This window comes from Malaclemys terrapin, chromosome 20 (genome assembly GCF_027887155.1).
Source record: "Malaclemys terrapin pileata isolate rMalTer1 chromosome 20, rMalTer1.hap1, whole genome shotgun sequence".
Lineage (NCBI taxonomy): Eukaryota > Metazoa > Chordata > Testudines > Emydidae > Malaclemys > Malaclemys terrapin.
The window spans coordinates 16412846-16428883 of NC_071524.1; the positions used below are offsets into that span (position 1 = coordinate 16412846).

A 16038-nucleotide genomic window follows, 5' to 3' on the forward strand; every position below is an offset into this window, starting at 1 on the left:
TGGAGTACTCTACTGAGGTGGGTTACCTCTTTTATAGGGCAAATGCCCGAAATCCTTCCTCTTATGCCCAAATTTCATTCCTCACCCACAGAAATGTTAGGGTACACGTACCCCATAGGCTAGTATGTATGTGCGTATTGATGACAGGTACGTACGCACATCAGTCTCTTGTGGTGTACTTGTTAAGTCTGTGGGTACCACACTGAAACCCCCCCTATGCCATTCTCCATTTCTATTGGTCTAAATAAAAGGTCATGGACATAGGCGTGGGTACTCAGCTATTTAGGTAACAAGCTATAGGTCAACTTTGCTTTCTGAGTAAAAGTTCTTAATATAGATAGGCTCACTTTGCTTTAGCTTAACATACAGGATATGGCCTGTAGGTCTCTTGCATTACAGCCAAACTTACTTTAATATAAATCTATAAACCTATTACAATAAACTAAATACTTAAACTATAAGAAAAGATATATAGATAGATAGATAGATAGATAGATAGATAGATATGCAAGCAAGCAGGATAGTCCTTTAGGCTACACTCTGGGGACGATGCGGCTTCCTCCCATTAAGTGGCGGTGATGAGTTCCAGCCACTGAAAAGCAAAGAGTTAACCAGGTCAGTGGGTGGCCAGTGCTTTGTCCCAGTGTAACTCCACTGCCTGCGGCGGGGTCGCTCCCTGCTCACAGCGTAACTGAGAGCAGCAGAGTCCGACCCGCCGCGGTGGAGGGCAGCTTTAATTTATAGCCGTGTCCAAAGTTACGGCTCAGCTCAGAGCTCTACGGGGAGAATGAACCCTGTTGCTCACCTCCTTATGGGCCATGGTGACGATCCCCGTGCCGTCTCGGTCACGGGTCTTGCACTGCCCTGTTGGAACAGAACAAAGTGACGTGTCCATTTCACCTTTAACATCCCCACCCCGTCCGCACCAGGTGCTCCGAGCTTGGTGCGAGGCGAGCGGTTGTAGTTACACCCCAAGGCTGTGTTATTTCATCCACCAAAGGGTGGCTGCTTTGGCCCCATGTCCAGCTTCCACAGCCAGGTCCTGCCTCTGAGTTTCAGCCTCAGAAACCCCATCCACTCTGACTAGCCATTTCTCCCCCTGCATAGCCTCTGCTGTGCCCTGTGGCTGGCCTAGGGTGACCAGAGGTCCCGTTGTTAAAGGGACAGTCCCATTTTGGGGGATTTTTTCTTATCTAGGCACCTATTACCCCCCACCCCCAGTCCCGTTTTTTCACACTTGCTGTCTGGTCGCCCTGGGCTGGGCCGTCAAGCAGGGGCAGCAGAGAGGCTGGCAGGGCAAGCACAGCCGGAGCTGTTTGTGGCTCCGTTTGCTATGTATAGGGACACGCAGCTGCCAGAAGGCCAGGGCTGCTTGGATTAAAACTGCCCTCTTATTGAGAGCACAATCCCCAGGGGCTCTTTCATCGTATCTGACCTGCCAGCAGAAGAGAGATCTAGCGTAATCCCCACACCGGATCCAGCTGGACACACCTGGCCCACTTTTAACTCCTCTAAACAAGGCAGCAGCTACACCCTGGAGGGATAAAGCACCATCCCTCCTGACAGGCTGCTGCGGCCTGTGGTAAAACAGGCAACCTAGAGCTTTGCCTCTGGCTCTGGGGGCAGAACTGCACGTAGCCATCTCTTACTGAAAATCCAGGTCAGGTGCGCCAGGCAGGACAGGAAGCTGTTGAGGTCAATGCACAGCCCACGGTTGCGGTATTGGCTGGTGATGATCTCGCAGAACTGATTGTTTAAGTGGAACCCTGGGAAGAAGGAAAAAGCCACAACTGACTCACCTTCCTCCGATTCCGCAGCGTTTGGGTTTCCAGCTGGAGCCTGGTTCAGCTACCACTGGATCTGAGTTTTGCATTTGGATCCAAACTTCAAGTTCAGGTCCAGTGTGATGAACTGAGTCCAGCTAGGCTTTCAACCACTAACCACTATAATAGGAAGAGGGCCTGAAACATGAGCCCATGTATCAGAGGCCTGGTCTGAGGCCTGAGGCCTGGTCTAAAGTAGTCAAAACCTTGCTGATATAAAGCAAGGTTAAGTTGTGAGCAAGAGGCAGGCCCTGCTCACCGAATTTGGCAAGCAGGGGGCTGATATTGTAAAAACACATATTCCTAAGAGGTGCTAGGCACTCACACAAGCACATTCCAGATGGTACCAGAACACCCCGATAAACACGTTCCCCAAAGAGAACAGGAACATGTTGACCCATCTTACGGAGAAGGCCAGGGTGACAGCATGATAAGTAGCAATGTTTTGATGGAACCTACAGGAACAAGGCTATGTGGGGGCCCTAAGACATCAGAAGGGGGCACCCTGATACCTCAAGGGTGATCTGTAACTTGTTTGTATCGGTGTAAGTGAGGTTTTTTACCCACGAAAGCTTATGCCCAAATAAATCTGTTAGTCTTTAAGATGCCAGCAGACTCCTTGTTGTTTTTGTGGCTACAGACTAACATGGCTACCCCCTGATACTATTCAGAGGGAGGGTCTTTGTCTGGCCTAGAGGATAGTGGAAAGTCCTGCCGCTAACCGAGCCGGTCCATTGTCATGGGCATACACGTGTTCGTGTCCCTGTAACCATGAGCCGGGGCAGTAGCACTGTGCTTCGTCGGCAATAAACCTGGCCAGGCGCCTTCGCTACTAAACCAAGGCTTGTCGGCTTATTGGGCAGTTCGATCGGAGCCTGCTGCACGGGCTGTCTGGACAGAGCCGGTGGAACATGCAGAGAGAACACGCACGCAGCCAACATCTGACGACAACCACGTTCCCTCCCTAGGCTGCGGAGAGCAAGGGGCGGGGAGGAGACTCCAGGGTTCTGTCCCTGGCTCTGACTCACTGAATGAGCATTGGTTAGTTCTCAGACGTTATGGGCTGGATTCTCTGGCAGCTCAGACTAGATGACTGTGATGGTCCCTTCTAGCCTTAACACCTATGAATCCACCCGCAGCCGGAGAACGTGGTGCTATTTATTCTGTCCCAGGTGGACAGAAAATGTGTTCTTGCTCCATTCCCACTTTAATTCTCCTACCTCCATGTACTCCCCACCTCTTACCTGCAGTGTCCAGGGCCAGGCGCATTTTGTTGGCATCCATGGACCCGGACTTGTCTCCGTCATGCTCGGTAAAGATGGCCTGTAGCAGGAGCAGAAAACCAGAATCTGATCACATGCACCAGGGATGACAATGGCACCCTCCAGCCTCAGGTGCCAGAAGCAATTTGCATGAGAGAGGGGTTGTTTGCTAAGACACAGTGTTATGGAATCATGGAAACGTAGGACTGGAAGGGACTGCGATACGTTATCCCTCTGTTCTTATCCCTCCAGTCTTTTGAGATGGGTGGGGTCCTTTAATTCCCCCCTGGACAGCAACCAGCAGAAGGGAGGTGAATTTATTGTTTCCCCTGACAATGGCTGTTCTCGCAGCATGAGCTGTGTTGTTCAGCTGCCAAGCCAAAGCTCCAGGGTGCCGGGGCCCACGAATTTGCTTTGGTCTCATCTCTAAGGGGACATCTACAGTGTGATAAAAGACCTGCGGCACGGCCATGGCTGGCCTGGGTCAGCTGACTTGGGCACGCGGGACTCAGGCTGCAGGACTGTAAAATGGGCTTACAAGTAGGGAGGGTCTCAGAGCCCAGGCTCCAGCCCGAGCCCGAACATTGAAATGGCTATTTTTAGCTCGGCAGCCGGAGTCAGCTGACCGGGGCTCTGCGAGTCAGTGCTGCAGGTTTTCTATCGCAGTGTGGACGTACCGTCTCTGTATGGCCCTGCCTTCACTTTGCTGTCAGCATTGGGTACCGCCAGCTGCCGGACCTAACCCGCGGCTTCCAGCCCCTATGCTCTGTTGATTCCTCCCTGCTCCACACTCACCTTCCATTCCCTCAGCCTCTCCCAGAGCTTCTTGAACTCCTCCAGGGACAACCGGCCGTTCTTGCTGTACTGATTCTCAGCATGAAGGGAAAGCAAAGCCCATTGTGTGTGGAGGAGACATGGCTGCTGCCAGGGCTTGCCCCTCAGCCCTAAGTATGTTCTCCTGTCCCCACCACCTCTCCTTCCCACCCCTCGTGCAACAGAGCACACTGCCTCCTGAGCAGGGGACGAACAAGGCTCCCACCAGCAGCGTGTCTCTCTATCAGATAGCCGGAGCCGGGATTCCCTGGGGTTTCAGCAGCAGGCAGTGGACATGTAATGGGCATTGTAAGTACTGGTAACATCACTGGGAGGTGGGGGGGCGGGGAAGGGAAGTCTGTGAGGACATCACTGCTCACAAATGCACCAGTTAAGCCACCTCAAAAGTTTTACCCCAGAGGTCAATGTGGGGCTCGTTTTCTCCTTCCCCAAAGGCTTTGCATCTCTGCAACCCTTGCGGCTACTGCATGATGCCTGGATGCATCATCCCAGCCACTCCCCTCCAGTCCGAGGCAGATGCACAGAGTTGTTCTCCCCCCCCCCCCCACTCCCAGACATTGAATGTGCTGCTTCCAGTGCCCCTGACGACTGGGGAGCTGAACTCCCTCTCTGGCTGCTGCGCGGAGCAGCCCAGCGCCAATGACACCGCACTTCTAGGTGTGGTACGGAGCAGAAGGGCCCATGTGCTCTGAGGTTCCAATTTGCCAACCAAGGTTTGTAAATGTGGTTAAGCCAGATCAGCATGGACAGGGCCTTAGCTGAGTTTACACTGTTGAAAGCTGTGCTTGGGCCTCACCTCCAAGTTCTCCCGCAAATCTCAGCGATTTTGGGAATGGAAGTTTTGGTCTGGGCCTGTCTCTGCTATCTTCTAGACACGGTCCTAGCAGGCCTCCAGACAAACCACAGAACCCAATCTAGCTGGACTCTAGTTCAAATCTGATTCCTAAACTTGGTTTGAAGCCCAGTGTAGACTTGACCTAAAGTCAGCCTTGGCAGGCAATTAGCAGGGAAAACTAAATACAGATCCTCAGCATGGCCTCATGCTGTCCAGGCCAGCCCTCAAACTTCATTGTGATGTTGTCTAATATCTATCTCCAGCCATGTGTGGTTTTAACATCTGGGCAATATTACTTTTCCAAAGGATACGTCAAAGAGACGGATCATTTGCCGACAGGTCTCCAGCTGGAATCTCTCTGGTTTTGAACCAGCTTCTGCAACACAAATACATGTTTTATTTTCAAGTATATGTTTAGACTTCTCATTGTGCCTTATTAGTTTAGAAGCAGTAGGGACTAATAAACCACTATTGTTACTTCAATAGCAGTTCTACATATAGGAGTAGAGATAGATATCATTGTATGCCCTGCACTTATGTGTCACACATTGTTTCTTGTTCTGCACACTTTGCAAATTCTTTAAAATACCTCCTCCATCCCATCCCACCTTCTTTCCTCGGTGCTTTGTCAAGGGCAGTATCTCCTGACAGCTCTGTGTAAGCTCAGAAACTTGTCTCTTTCACCAACAGAAGTTGGTACAATAAAAGATACTACCTCACCCCCTCATCTCTTTAATATCCTGGGACTGACATGGCTACAACCACACTGCCTACTGTCAGCTCTTCTGACCTTCCTTCTTGATCAGCCTAGATGTTCACAGTGGTCCCTTCTGCCCTTGAGATATACGAAACTAGAAACCCTTTAAAAACCATTCCCTTCCTCTTCCCACACAGTCTATCAGAAAATACCCAAGTCATCGCACTTGAAGGTATGTACAGAAATTTAGCCCAGTCCTGTGGAGGTCAGTGGAAATTATCTCCGCTTAAGGATGGTCCGATCGGGCTTTTCCAGCCGAATTCACCACTCCGCAGTGTCTGTAACACGCTGCCATTTGGATGTGGCAGCATTTTATACTAACGGGGCACTCGCTTGACATGGGTGTGATTGATTGTATGAGGCCCCAGCACATCAAGCCCTTAGTCCATAACCTATAATGGAATCACCTCAGGATCAGGGATCTTCCAATCTCCTTGCTCCCATGAGTAACAAGAGCAAAAGGCCATCTCAGCTTAGCCAGGCTGGCCGGGGCGAGGTCAATAGAACAGGATTCAGGCCCTGTTGCCCTCGAGCGTCTCAACACTCACCTCTTGCCAAGGTCACAGCCAGTATCTTTTTGAGCTTGACAAAACCGATTTCCTGGTCCTGCAAACGTACCCCACAAGGAAATGAGTGGGGTTATCATGATCACATGGCCCCCAGCTTCCCGAAGGGAACGTTTGAAAACGTTGCAAGTTGTAAATATTTCCTGAAGTGTCAATCATTTAAAGAGGTGCACTGGTTAATGCGCTAGGTCCCACTTCATCCTGTGGGGATATCAGATTCTGGCAGCACAAACTGGGAGCAGAGACTGACTGCATCCCCCAAGCTGGGAATTCCCTGGCCAGAGGGTGGTAAGGGGGCCGTGGGAAAGGGCATGGCCGTGTTCAGCTGGCAGATGATGAGCCTTTGGGAATTGTGGCTAATGGATGACAATTAGAGCACCCCTTGGCTGCTGTCACCTGCCCCTAGGGGCGGCAGAGAAGGTGGGAACTGTAACAAGCTACGTGTCCCCCCTATTCTGTGCCCAGCTTCTGCTCCGCGCAGTGGACAGTCTGGCTGCACATTCGCCGAAAGGCCTTTTTAAAAACCATCCTCACTGCAGGGGAAATTCACCTATGGGGTCAGGGCTCAGAATCATAGAAGATTAGGGTTGGTCCAACCCCCTGCTCAAAGCAGAATCAACCCCAACTAAATCATCCCAGCCAGGGCTCTGTCAAGCCGGGCCTTAAAAACCTCTAAGGAAGGAGACTCCACCACCTACCTAGGGAACCCATTCCAGTGCTTCACCATCCTCCTAATGAAATAGTGTTTCCTAATATCCAACCTGGACCTCCCCCACTGCAACTTGAGACCATTGCTCCTTGTTCTGTCATCTGCCACCACTGAGAACAGCCGAGCTCCATCCTCTTTGGAACCCACCTTCAGGTAGTGGAAGGCCAGAAGAGCCACCACAAAGCCCTCCTCATCTCTTAAGACCTGCATGGGGAAGAGTGGGGAGAGCTGCCTGCAGAATGGCCCCATAGGGCTGCCTGCACCCCGCCCCCCCATGCACCATGGGAATACTCCCTGCACTGGCCCTTTCAGGCCAACAAGGAAGGCCACAGTGGGGCGGGGCTCTGGGAGCCACGTTTACACAGACCCAGTGGCCACAGTAGCCCCCATGACCAGTGCAGAAGGGCTGTAGATGCTATTCCAGCCCATATTTCAATACCAGTTCAAAGGGGCATGCTGCTGGCAACCCCTAGCAGCAATGGGTCAGTTTCCCAGACTGAAGACCAGGACTAAGACGAACAGTCTGTACCCCAACGGCCAACGCATTTCAGAGGTACGGGAGAGAGTCCTGTTTAATTCTATAGCAGCCATTAAGTCCTGTCCCAGGAGCATGGTATACATTACGGAAACAGTAAACCTGATCTTTGTAAAGAAGCCCAGCCTTGGTCTGAGGAGCTGAGTGGAGAAAGGGATGACACAAGAATGATCTCATTCAAGACATTTCTGACATGGATTCTTTTCCACTTACCTGTCCTGCAAACTGCAGAAAGATGTTCTCCACTTCCTCCCCAATTTCCACACTGGTGCCCATCTGAGGGAGAAGGAGGGGAACCCGAGTTGCACTCTCAAGCCAAGGGCCAAGGTTATTCCCCAAAATATTTCCACCCACATCAAACTTCTTCCTATGCCCCTCCATATAGGTAGCAGGATGGGCCTCGCCCTGAATGCTACATCAACTCATCTGGGAAAACAATCCAAGGCTTTTGTTAACCTTTAACTAGTGATAGTGCTAAAAAGTCACTGTTTTGCCTGCCTTTTTCTTGTCTTTTAAATAAATATTAATTTGGACTTTTGGTGGGGTGCAGAAATGAAAATACTTTAAAAAAAACTGCCAGGGAAATCTGAGGGTCAGGAAAAAAATCATAATGACAAGAATTGTTTAAAAAACAAAATACAAATTTTAAAACAACCCTAAGTACAGACATTGAAACGATCAGAACCGGATAGGTTGCTTCTGGCATTTCGTAGTGCCTGAATGGTTGGAATTTAAAAAAGACGGTTACTCACCGTTGTAACTGTTGTTCTTCGAGATGTGTTGCTCATATCCATTCCATTAGGTGTGTGCGCGCCGCGTGCACGATCGTCGGAAGATTTTCTACCCTAGCAACACCGGCGGGTCGGCTGTGGAGCCCCCTAGAGTGGCGCCTTCATGGCGCTGAATATATACCCCAGCCGACCCGGCGCCCCCTCAGTTCCTTCTTGCCGGCTACTCCGACAGTGGGGACGGGGGGCGGGTTTGGAATGGATATGAGCAACACATCTCGAAGAACAACAGTTACAACGGTGAGTAACCGTCTTTTCTTCTTCGAGTGCTTGCTCATATCCATTCCATTAGGTGACTCCCAAGCCCAACTTAGGTGGTGGGGTCGGAGTGAGACATTGCTGTGTGCAAAACCGCTGATCCGAAAGCAGCATCGTCTCTGGACTGCTGCACTAGTGCATAGTGAGCTGTAAATGTGTGGACTGATGACCAAACTGCCGCTCTACAAATGTCCTGGATCGGAACTTGCGCCAGGAAAGCAGTCGAGGAAGCTTGGGCCCTCGTGGAGTGAGCGGTGAGGTGCGGTGCTGAGACACCTGCCAGGTCATAGCAAGTCCGGATGCAAGACGTAATCCAGGAGGATAGGCGTTGTGAGGAGACCGGTGAGCCTTTCATTCGGTCGGCCACTGCAACGAAGAGTTGCGTCGTCTTTCTAAAGTGCCTTGTGCGGTCAATATAGAAGGCCAGGGCCCTGCGTACGTCCAGAGAATGCAAACGTTGATCCTGGCGAGTAGCATGTGGTTTAGGATGAAAGACCAGGAGGAATATGTCCTGGTTGATATGAAATGGAGAAACCACCTTAGGGAGAAAGGCAGGATGTGGACGAAGCTGCACTTTATCCTTATGGAAAACTGTGTAAGGGGGCTCGGATGTAAGCGCTCTGAGTTCAGAAACGCGCCTTGCTGAGGTGATGGCTACGAGGAAGGCTGTCTTCCAGGATAGGTACAAAAGTGAACAGGTGGCCAGTGGCTCGAATGGAGGACCTGTGAGCTTGGAGAGAACCAGGTTGAGGTCCCACGTCTGAACGGGCTGACGTTGTTGTGGGTACATCCGGTCTAAGCCCTTGAGGAATCTAACGACCATCGGGTTAGAGAATACCGAAGACGCGAGTTCCCCTGGGTGAAAGGCCGATATAGCGGCCAGGTGAACTCTAATTGAAGATCTCGCCAACCCCTGCTGTTTTAGGGAGAGGAGATATTCCAAAATGAGAGGAATGGGTTCCTGCAACGGGGACGTGGCTCGTTGTTCGCACCAACAGGAGAACCGCTTCCACTTGGCCAGGTACGTGGTGCGTGTTGAGGGCTTCCTACTGCTCAGCAGAATCTGTTGGACAGAGTGCGAGCATTGCTGCTCTGCTTGGGTGAACCATGGAGCAGCCACGCCGTGAGGTGGAGTGATTGCAGGTCGGGGTGACGCAGCCGGCCGTGGTCCTGAGAGATGAGATCCGGACATAATGGAAGCGGGATCGGTGTCTGAACCGAGAGTTCCAACAGTGTGGTGTACCAATGTTGTCTCAGCCACGCTGGAGCGACCAGAATTACCTGTGCCTGGTCTCTGCGCAATTTGAGCAGTACCTTGTGGACCAGAGGAAACGGAGGAAAGGCATAAAACAGGTGGTCTTTCCAGGGAAGGAGAAACGCATCCGAGAGGGAGCCCGGAGCTCGACCTTGCAGGGAGCAGAACACGTGGCATTTCCTGTTGTCTCGAGAAGCAAACAGGTCTATCTGGGGAAACCCCCACTTCTGGAAGACGGAATGTATGATGTCCGGACGGATAGACCACTCGTGCGTCTGGAAGGACCTGCTGAGTCGGTCCGCTAAAGTGTTCTGGACTCCAGGGAGGAACGATGCCGTGAGATGGATTGAGTGGGCAATGCAGAAGTCCCACAGGCGAATGGCCTCTTGGCATAGAATTGACGAACGTGCTCCTCCTTGCTTGTTGATGTAAAACATGGCCGTGGTGTTGTCGATGAGAACTAACACACAGCGGCCACGTAGGAGATTGAGAAATGCCTGGCACGCCAGGCGCACCGCCATCAGTTCCCGAACATTGATGTGCAGGGCTAGCTGGGGTGCAGTCCACAGGCCCTGGGTATGGTGTTCGTTGAGATGGGCGCCCCAACCCAGAGATGAAGCGTCTGTGACCATGTGCAGAGAGGGTTGTGGGGCGTGAAATGGCATCCCCTCGCAGACCACATTGTGATCTAGCCACCAGGTGAGGGAGGTCAGGACCGAGTTCGGGACTGTGACCACCATGTTCAGGCTGTCCCGATGTGGGCGGTATATTGACGACACCCAGGTCTGGAGTGGGCGAAGCCGAAGTCTGGCGTGCCTGGTTACGTACGTGCAGGAAGCCATGTGACCCAGCAGGGTAAGGCACGACCTCACCGTGGTAGTTGGGAAGGCCTTGAGCCCTTGAATGAGGCTCGTGATGGTGCCAAAGCGGTTGTCTGGCAGGATGGCTTGTGCACGTCTGGAGTCTAGAACTGCGCCGATGAATTCTATTCTCTGGGTAGGTTCTAGAGTGGATTTGTCCTTGTTGAGTAGGATGCCCAACTCGTTGAATGTGTGCACTATTATGTGGACGTGAGCTCGAACTTGCTCTTTGGTGCGACCGCGTACCAGCCAGTCGTCTAGGTACGGGAACACCTGTATCCCTTGCCGACGAAGGTACGCTGCCACGACAGCCATACATTTCGTGAACACTCTTGGGGCCGAGGATAGGCCGAAGGGAAGGACTGCAAATTGGTAGTGCACCGTGCTTACCACGAATCGCAGGAAGCGTCTGTGAGGTGGGTAAATTGCGATGTGAAAGTATGCGTCTTTCATGTCGAGGGCGGCGAACCAGTCTCCAGGATCGAGGGAAGGGATAATGGCCCCCAAAGAGACCATGCGGAACTTCAACTTTACTACGAATTTGTTGAGTCCGCGCAAGTCCAAGATGGGTCGCAGACCTCCTTTGGACTTGGGAATGAGGAAGTACCGGGAATAAAATCCCCTGCCCCTTAACTCTACTGGAACCTCCTCTATGGCCCCCATAGTAAGGAGCGTAGAAACTTCCTGTATAAGAAGTTGCTCGTGAGAAGGGTCCCTGAAGAGGGACGGGGAAGAAGGGGGGGAGGAGGGGGGGATTGAAGAAAACTGGATAGCGTATCCCCTGTCCACCGTGTGAAGGACCCAACGGTCCGAAGTTATAAGGGACCAAGCACGGTGGAAATGGGAAAGGCGATCCCGAAAGGAGGGGGCTGGATCCTGGGGGATGACTGGGGCGCCGTCCTCGACCGCACCTTCAAATGTTCTGCCTGGGCCCTGAAGGTGGTCTAGGTGGCCCCTGGTTCTGACCGGGTTGAGGGCCGGTCCACCTTCTTCTACCACCTCGCCCTCGCCTCCGGGCCGAGTCCTGTCTCTGACGAGGCGGGGGGGGGGTAGAAGCGCTGAGGCTGCGGCCTAAATGGCCTGCGCTGAGGGCCCGCAACATGCATCCCCAGGGAGCGCATGATTGTTCTCGAGTCCTTGAGGCTCTGCAGACGAGAGTCCGTCTTGTCCGAGAACAATCCATGTCCCTCAAAGGGCAGATCCTGTAGGGTTTGCTGCAGCTCCGGAGGCAAACCCGAAACCTGAAGCCAGGAGATCCTCCGCATAGCGATACCCGAAGCCAGGGTCCTCGCAGCCGAGTCCGCTATGTCCAAGGAGGCCTGCAAGGAGGTCCAAGCCACCTTCTTACCCTCCTCTATCAAGGCCCCAAACTCCTCCCTGGAGTCTTGGGGAACCAATTCCTTGAACTTCCCCATAGAGTTCCAGGAATTAAAGTTATAGCGGCTCAGGAGCGCCTGCTGGTTAGCCGCTCTAAGTTGCTGCGGCCTAAATGGCCTGCGCTGAGGGCCCGCAACATGCATCCCCAGGGAGCGCATGATTGTTCTCGAGTCCTTGAGGCTCTGCAGACGAGAGTCCGTCTTGTCCGAGAACAATCCATGTCCCTCAAAGGGCAGATCCTGTAGGGTTTGCTGCAGCTCCGGAGGCAAACCCGAAACCTGAAGCCAGGAGATCCTCCGCATAGCGATACCCGAAGCCAGGGTCCTCGCAGCCGAGTCCGCTATGTCCAAGGAGGTCCGAGCCACCTTCTTACCCTCCTCTATCAAGGCCCCAAACTCCTCCCTGGAGTCTTGGGGAACCAATTCCTTGAACTTCCCCATAGAGTTCCAGGAATTAAAGTTATAGCGGCTCAGGAGCGCCTGCTGGTTAGCCGCTCTAAGTTGCAGCCCTCCGGCTGAATAAACTTTACGGCCAAACAAATCGAGGCGCTTAGCCTCCTTCGATTTGGGCGCTGCGGCCTGTTGACCGTGGCGCTCCCTTGCATTCACTGATGACACCACCAGTGAACACGGTTGGGGATGGGTATACAAGTACTCATAGTCCTTTGAGGGGACAAAGTACTTTCTTTCCACCCCTCTCGCTGTGGGTGGGATAGAGGCAGGAGTTTGCCATATCGTAGTGGCGCTAGCCTGGATCGTACGGATCAGGGGTAACGCCACTCTGGATGGGGCATCCGCAGAGAGGATGTTCACAATGGGGTCCTGCACCTCCACAAACTCCTCTGCCTGAAGGTCCATATTACGTGCCACCCTACGTAATAGGTCCTGGTGTGCCCGGAGATCAATCGGGGGTGGACCCGTGCTCGTTGTGCCCGCCACTGCCTCATCTGGGGAAGATGAGGAAGATGCCTCAGGTGGCAAGGGATCCAAGGGCGGGGCCTGGTCCAATGAGCCTTGGAGCGGAGCATCACCTGCCTCTGGGTCCAGGACGTCAGGTGCGGGCACGGAGGCCTCCATGCCCCCTGGAGGAGGGCGAGAGATGGTGGACTCTGGGGCCCTTCGCTCAGAGTGCACCGAGCGAGAGGCTGATGGTGGTGGAGCCCCTTGAGCTTGGTGGTATGCCCACGGGGTCCAAAACGACCAGTGTGAAGGTCCCTGAGCGGGATCCTCCGCTACCTCCTGCCAGTGGCCCATGTCCGGATCATCGGCCTGTCCCTGAGGGGGGTATGCCGATCTCGATGCCCCATCGGAGGATCGGGACACTGATCTGGATGGCCATGGCGGTGCCGACCGCGCCGAGACGAGCTCCGGAAGGTACGGTGCCGTACGGTGCCGGCCCAGAGATGAACGGTCCCTGTGCGGTGCCGGCGAACGGTGCCGAGAACGGGATCGGTGCCGATGACTACGTCGGTGCCGGGAGTCGGATCTGGACCTCGACGATGACCTGGAGTAGGCCCGGTGCCGGGAGCGGCCTCTCGACGTCGAGCGTCGATCGTGGCGGTGCCGAGAACTACGTCTCGACGTTGATCGGTGCCGACGATCATAGCGGTGCCGAGACGTAGAGCGGTGCCGCGACGAAGATCTTGGCCGCGAGTACGACCGGTGCCGAGGTGATATTCGGCGCCGGGACTGCGAGCGGCGTGGGGACCTGCTTCGGGACCTGGACCGGTGCCGTGGTTCCAGCCCTTGCGATGGAGGGCGCATCAAGGCAGGTTTCCCTCTAGAATGGACCGGACGAGTCAACGGTGCCGTCGGTGCCGGTGGTTGAGGCGGTGCCGGCTCCGTGAGAGCTATCAAGTCTCTCGCCGCCGCGAAGGTCTCTGGAGTCGACGGGAGGCACTGTATCACCGCCGGTCTCGGTGGAGACGCTATCTGCACCGGACTCAACGGCCTCGGAGCCGGAGTCGACGGTGCTGGAGTCACCTGTTTTCGGTGCTCCACAGGCGGACGCGGCTCTACCCCCGGCACTGGGGGAGCCGGCGTCTTCGGCACGGAGGTCCCCGTCTTATGGGCTTTTTTATGCCCCGGGGATAATGACCGGCGCCGAGGCACTTGTTGTGCTTGCGGTGCCGACGAGGTCCGGTGCCGGGGAGGCTTGTCCGACGCCACTCGCGTGTTCGGCAAGGCCGGTGCCGCCGGGGCACTGCCCACCGAGGTGCTAGGTGCCGGGGCCTGACTCGTTGACGGAGCGTCCGGACTAAGTGCCGCCTCCATAAGGAGTTGTCGGAGCCTAAAGTCCCGCTCCTTCTTGGTCCTTGGTCTGAAGGCCTTACAGATCTTGCACTTATCTGTTTGATGGGACTCTCCCAGGCACTTCAGACAGGAGTCGTGCGGGTCGCTCGTGGGCATAGGCTTAGCGCAGGAGGCGCACTGCTTGAAGCCGGGAGCGTTGGGCATGAGCCCGGCCCCGCGGCCGGGGGAGAAAGGGGGAGACGACCCCCTTAAACCCCTGAACTACTATAACAACTAGAACAAACGAACAATTTTTTTTTTTTTTTTTTTTTTAAAAACTATTTAACTATTTAACTATAAACAACTAGAACTATACTATAACTGTGAATAACTAACTAAGCTAGGGAGAGTGGAGAACAGCTATGCCGCGCTCCACAGTTCCAACGACCGTCAGGGGCGGTAAGAAGGAACTGAGGGGGCGCCGGGTCGGCTGGGGTATATATTCAGCGCCATGAAGGCGCCACTCTAGGGGGCTCCACAGCCGACCCGCCGGTGTTGCTAGGGTAGAAAATTCTCCGACGATCGTGCACGCGGCGCGCGCACACCTAATGGAATGGATATGAGCAAGCACTCGAAGAAGAACCTAAGCCTCATCCCTCTGAGCATTCACAGCCCTGGTATGCACCGCACTGGCCTTACCCATTACCACCTTACCCCATGCAATGGCCACAATGGGGTCCTTGGCCCACATACCAGAACCCCTATTCTGGTCCCCCTTCCCCAGCCACAAGAGGTTCCAGAGTACACCCATCATTACCGCATAGAGAAACCTCTGACCCCCCTGAGACAGAGACAGAAGAGGAAGAGATACTATCACAGGCAGATCTGGATGATTCACCACCTGCCCCACACTCATCTTCTGCACCAAACGAAGCGGTGACGCCGTCTACCCCTATGGCACCAGATGAAACAGTTCCAAGGACTCTTCAAAAGAGTAGCAAACAGCCAAGAAATTTCCTTACATGAGGTGCAGAAGAAACAACATAAGTTGTTAAAAATCCTACAACTGGCATCATTGACTAAGATTGCCCACCCCATGGATGAGGCTATAATGGAGCCTGTGGAGGTAATATGGCAAACACCACCATCAGCACCACCCACCAACAAACGGGCTGACAGGAAATACTTTGTTCCAGCCAAAGCCATGGAATTTTTGTTTTCACACCCTCAAGCCTGTTCTCTGGTAGTAGAGGCTGTCAATCAGCACAGTAAACAGCCTCATTTCCACTCCACACCGCAAGACAAAGAACACAAGAGACTGGACCTCTTTAGGCGGAAAGTTTACTCGTCAGACACCCTTCTGCTTAGAGTTGCCAACTATTCTGCTCTACTAGCAAATTACGACTACTCTAACTATAGTAAAATACAAGAGCTTGTGGAAGACCTCCCCAAGCATAAACGTCCTCAATTCAACGCCATTATTAATGAAGGTCAGTTAATAGCCCACACAGCGCTGCAAGCCTCAATGGATGTAGTGGACACAGCTGCCCAAACAACCACAACAGCTGTGGTTCGGAGAAGAACATCATGGTTGCAGGCTTCGGGAATTCTGAAAGAATTACAGCTAAAAGTGGAGGACCTCCCCGTCGATAGGGATAAACTATTCCCGTCTCAAACAGATGACATCCTCCATACCATGAAGGCCTCCCGAGTGACGCTGCATACGCTAGGCATACATCCTCTGCCTGACAAACGCCTCGCTTTACACCATACCAGAGGTCACGAGACACCTCATTTAACCAACAACCACGATACTTCGCTCAGAACAGACTCAAACAACGGGCTCAGAGACGACGAGCTCCACAGAACCAGGACTCGTTCACCCGTCCATCTACATCTAAGCCACAATTTTGAAATCTTGGTCGAGGGTATGCATGACCTCCCCACA

General features: G+C 53.5%; 1 protein-coding gene across 1 annotated transcript; it reads right to left on the reverse strand.

Moving 5' to 3' along the window:
* Positions 1-486: 486 nt before the first annotated feature.
* Positions 487-7740, reverse strand: LOC128826786 (calpain small subunit 2-like). The gene is made up of 8 exons (XM_054010278.1): positions 7535-7740; positions 6060-6117; positions 5066-5130; positions 3881-3949; positions 3068-3146; positions 1650-1766; positions 806-864; positions 487-592 (listed from the first exon to the last, which is right to left on the reverse strand). The coding sequence occupies exons 1-8, from the start codon at positions 7700-7702 to the stop codon at positions 566-568; spliced, it is 642 nt and encodes a 213-aa protein (XP_053866253.1). The 5' UTR covers positions 7703-7740; the 3' UTR covers positions 487-565.
* Between the last annotated feature and the right edge of the window lie 8298 nt (positions 7741-16038).

What these genes read in the sequence shown, in the direction of transcription:
- LOC128826786 (XM_054010278.1), bottom strand. Translation starts at nt 7,702, where the DNA reads ATGGAGGGGCATAGGAAGAAGTTTGATGTGGGTGGAAATATTTTGGGG. An exon ending in GGCTGTGACCTTGGCAAGAG is followed by an intron (nt 5,131 to 6,059) that starts GTGAGTGTTGAG and finishes TTTGTGTTGCAG; the next exon opens with AAGCTGGTTCAAAACCAGAG. An exon ending in AAATGATCCGTCTCTTTGAC is followed by an intron (nt 3,950 to 5,065) that starts GTATCCTTTGGA and finishes GCTGAGAATCAG; the next exon opens with TACAGCAAGAACGGCCGGTT.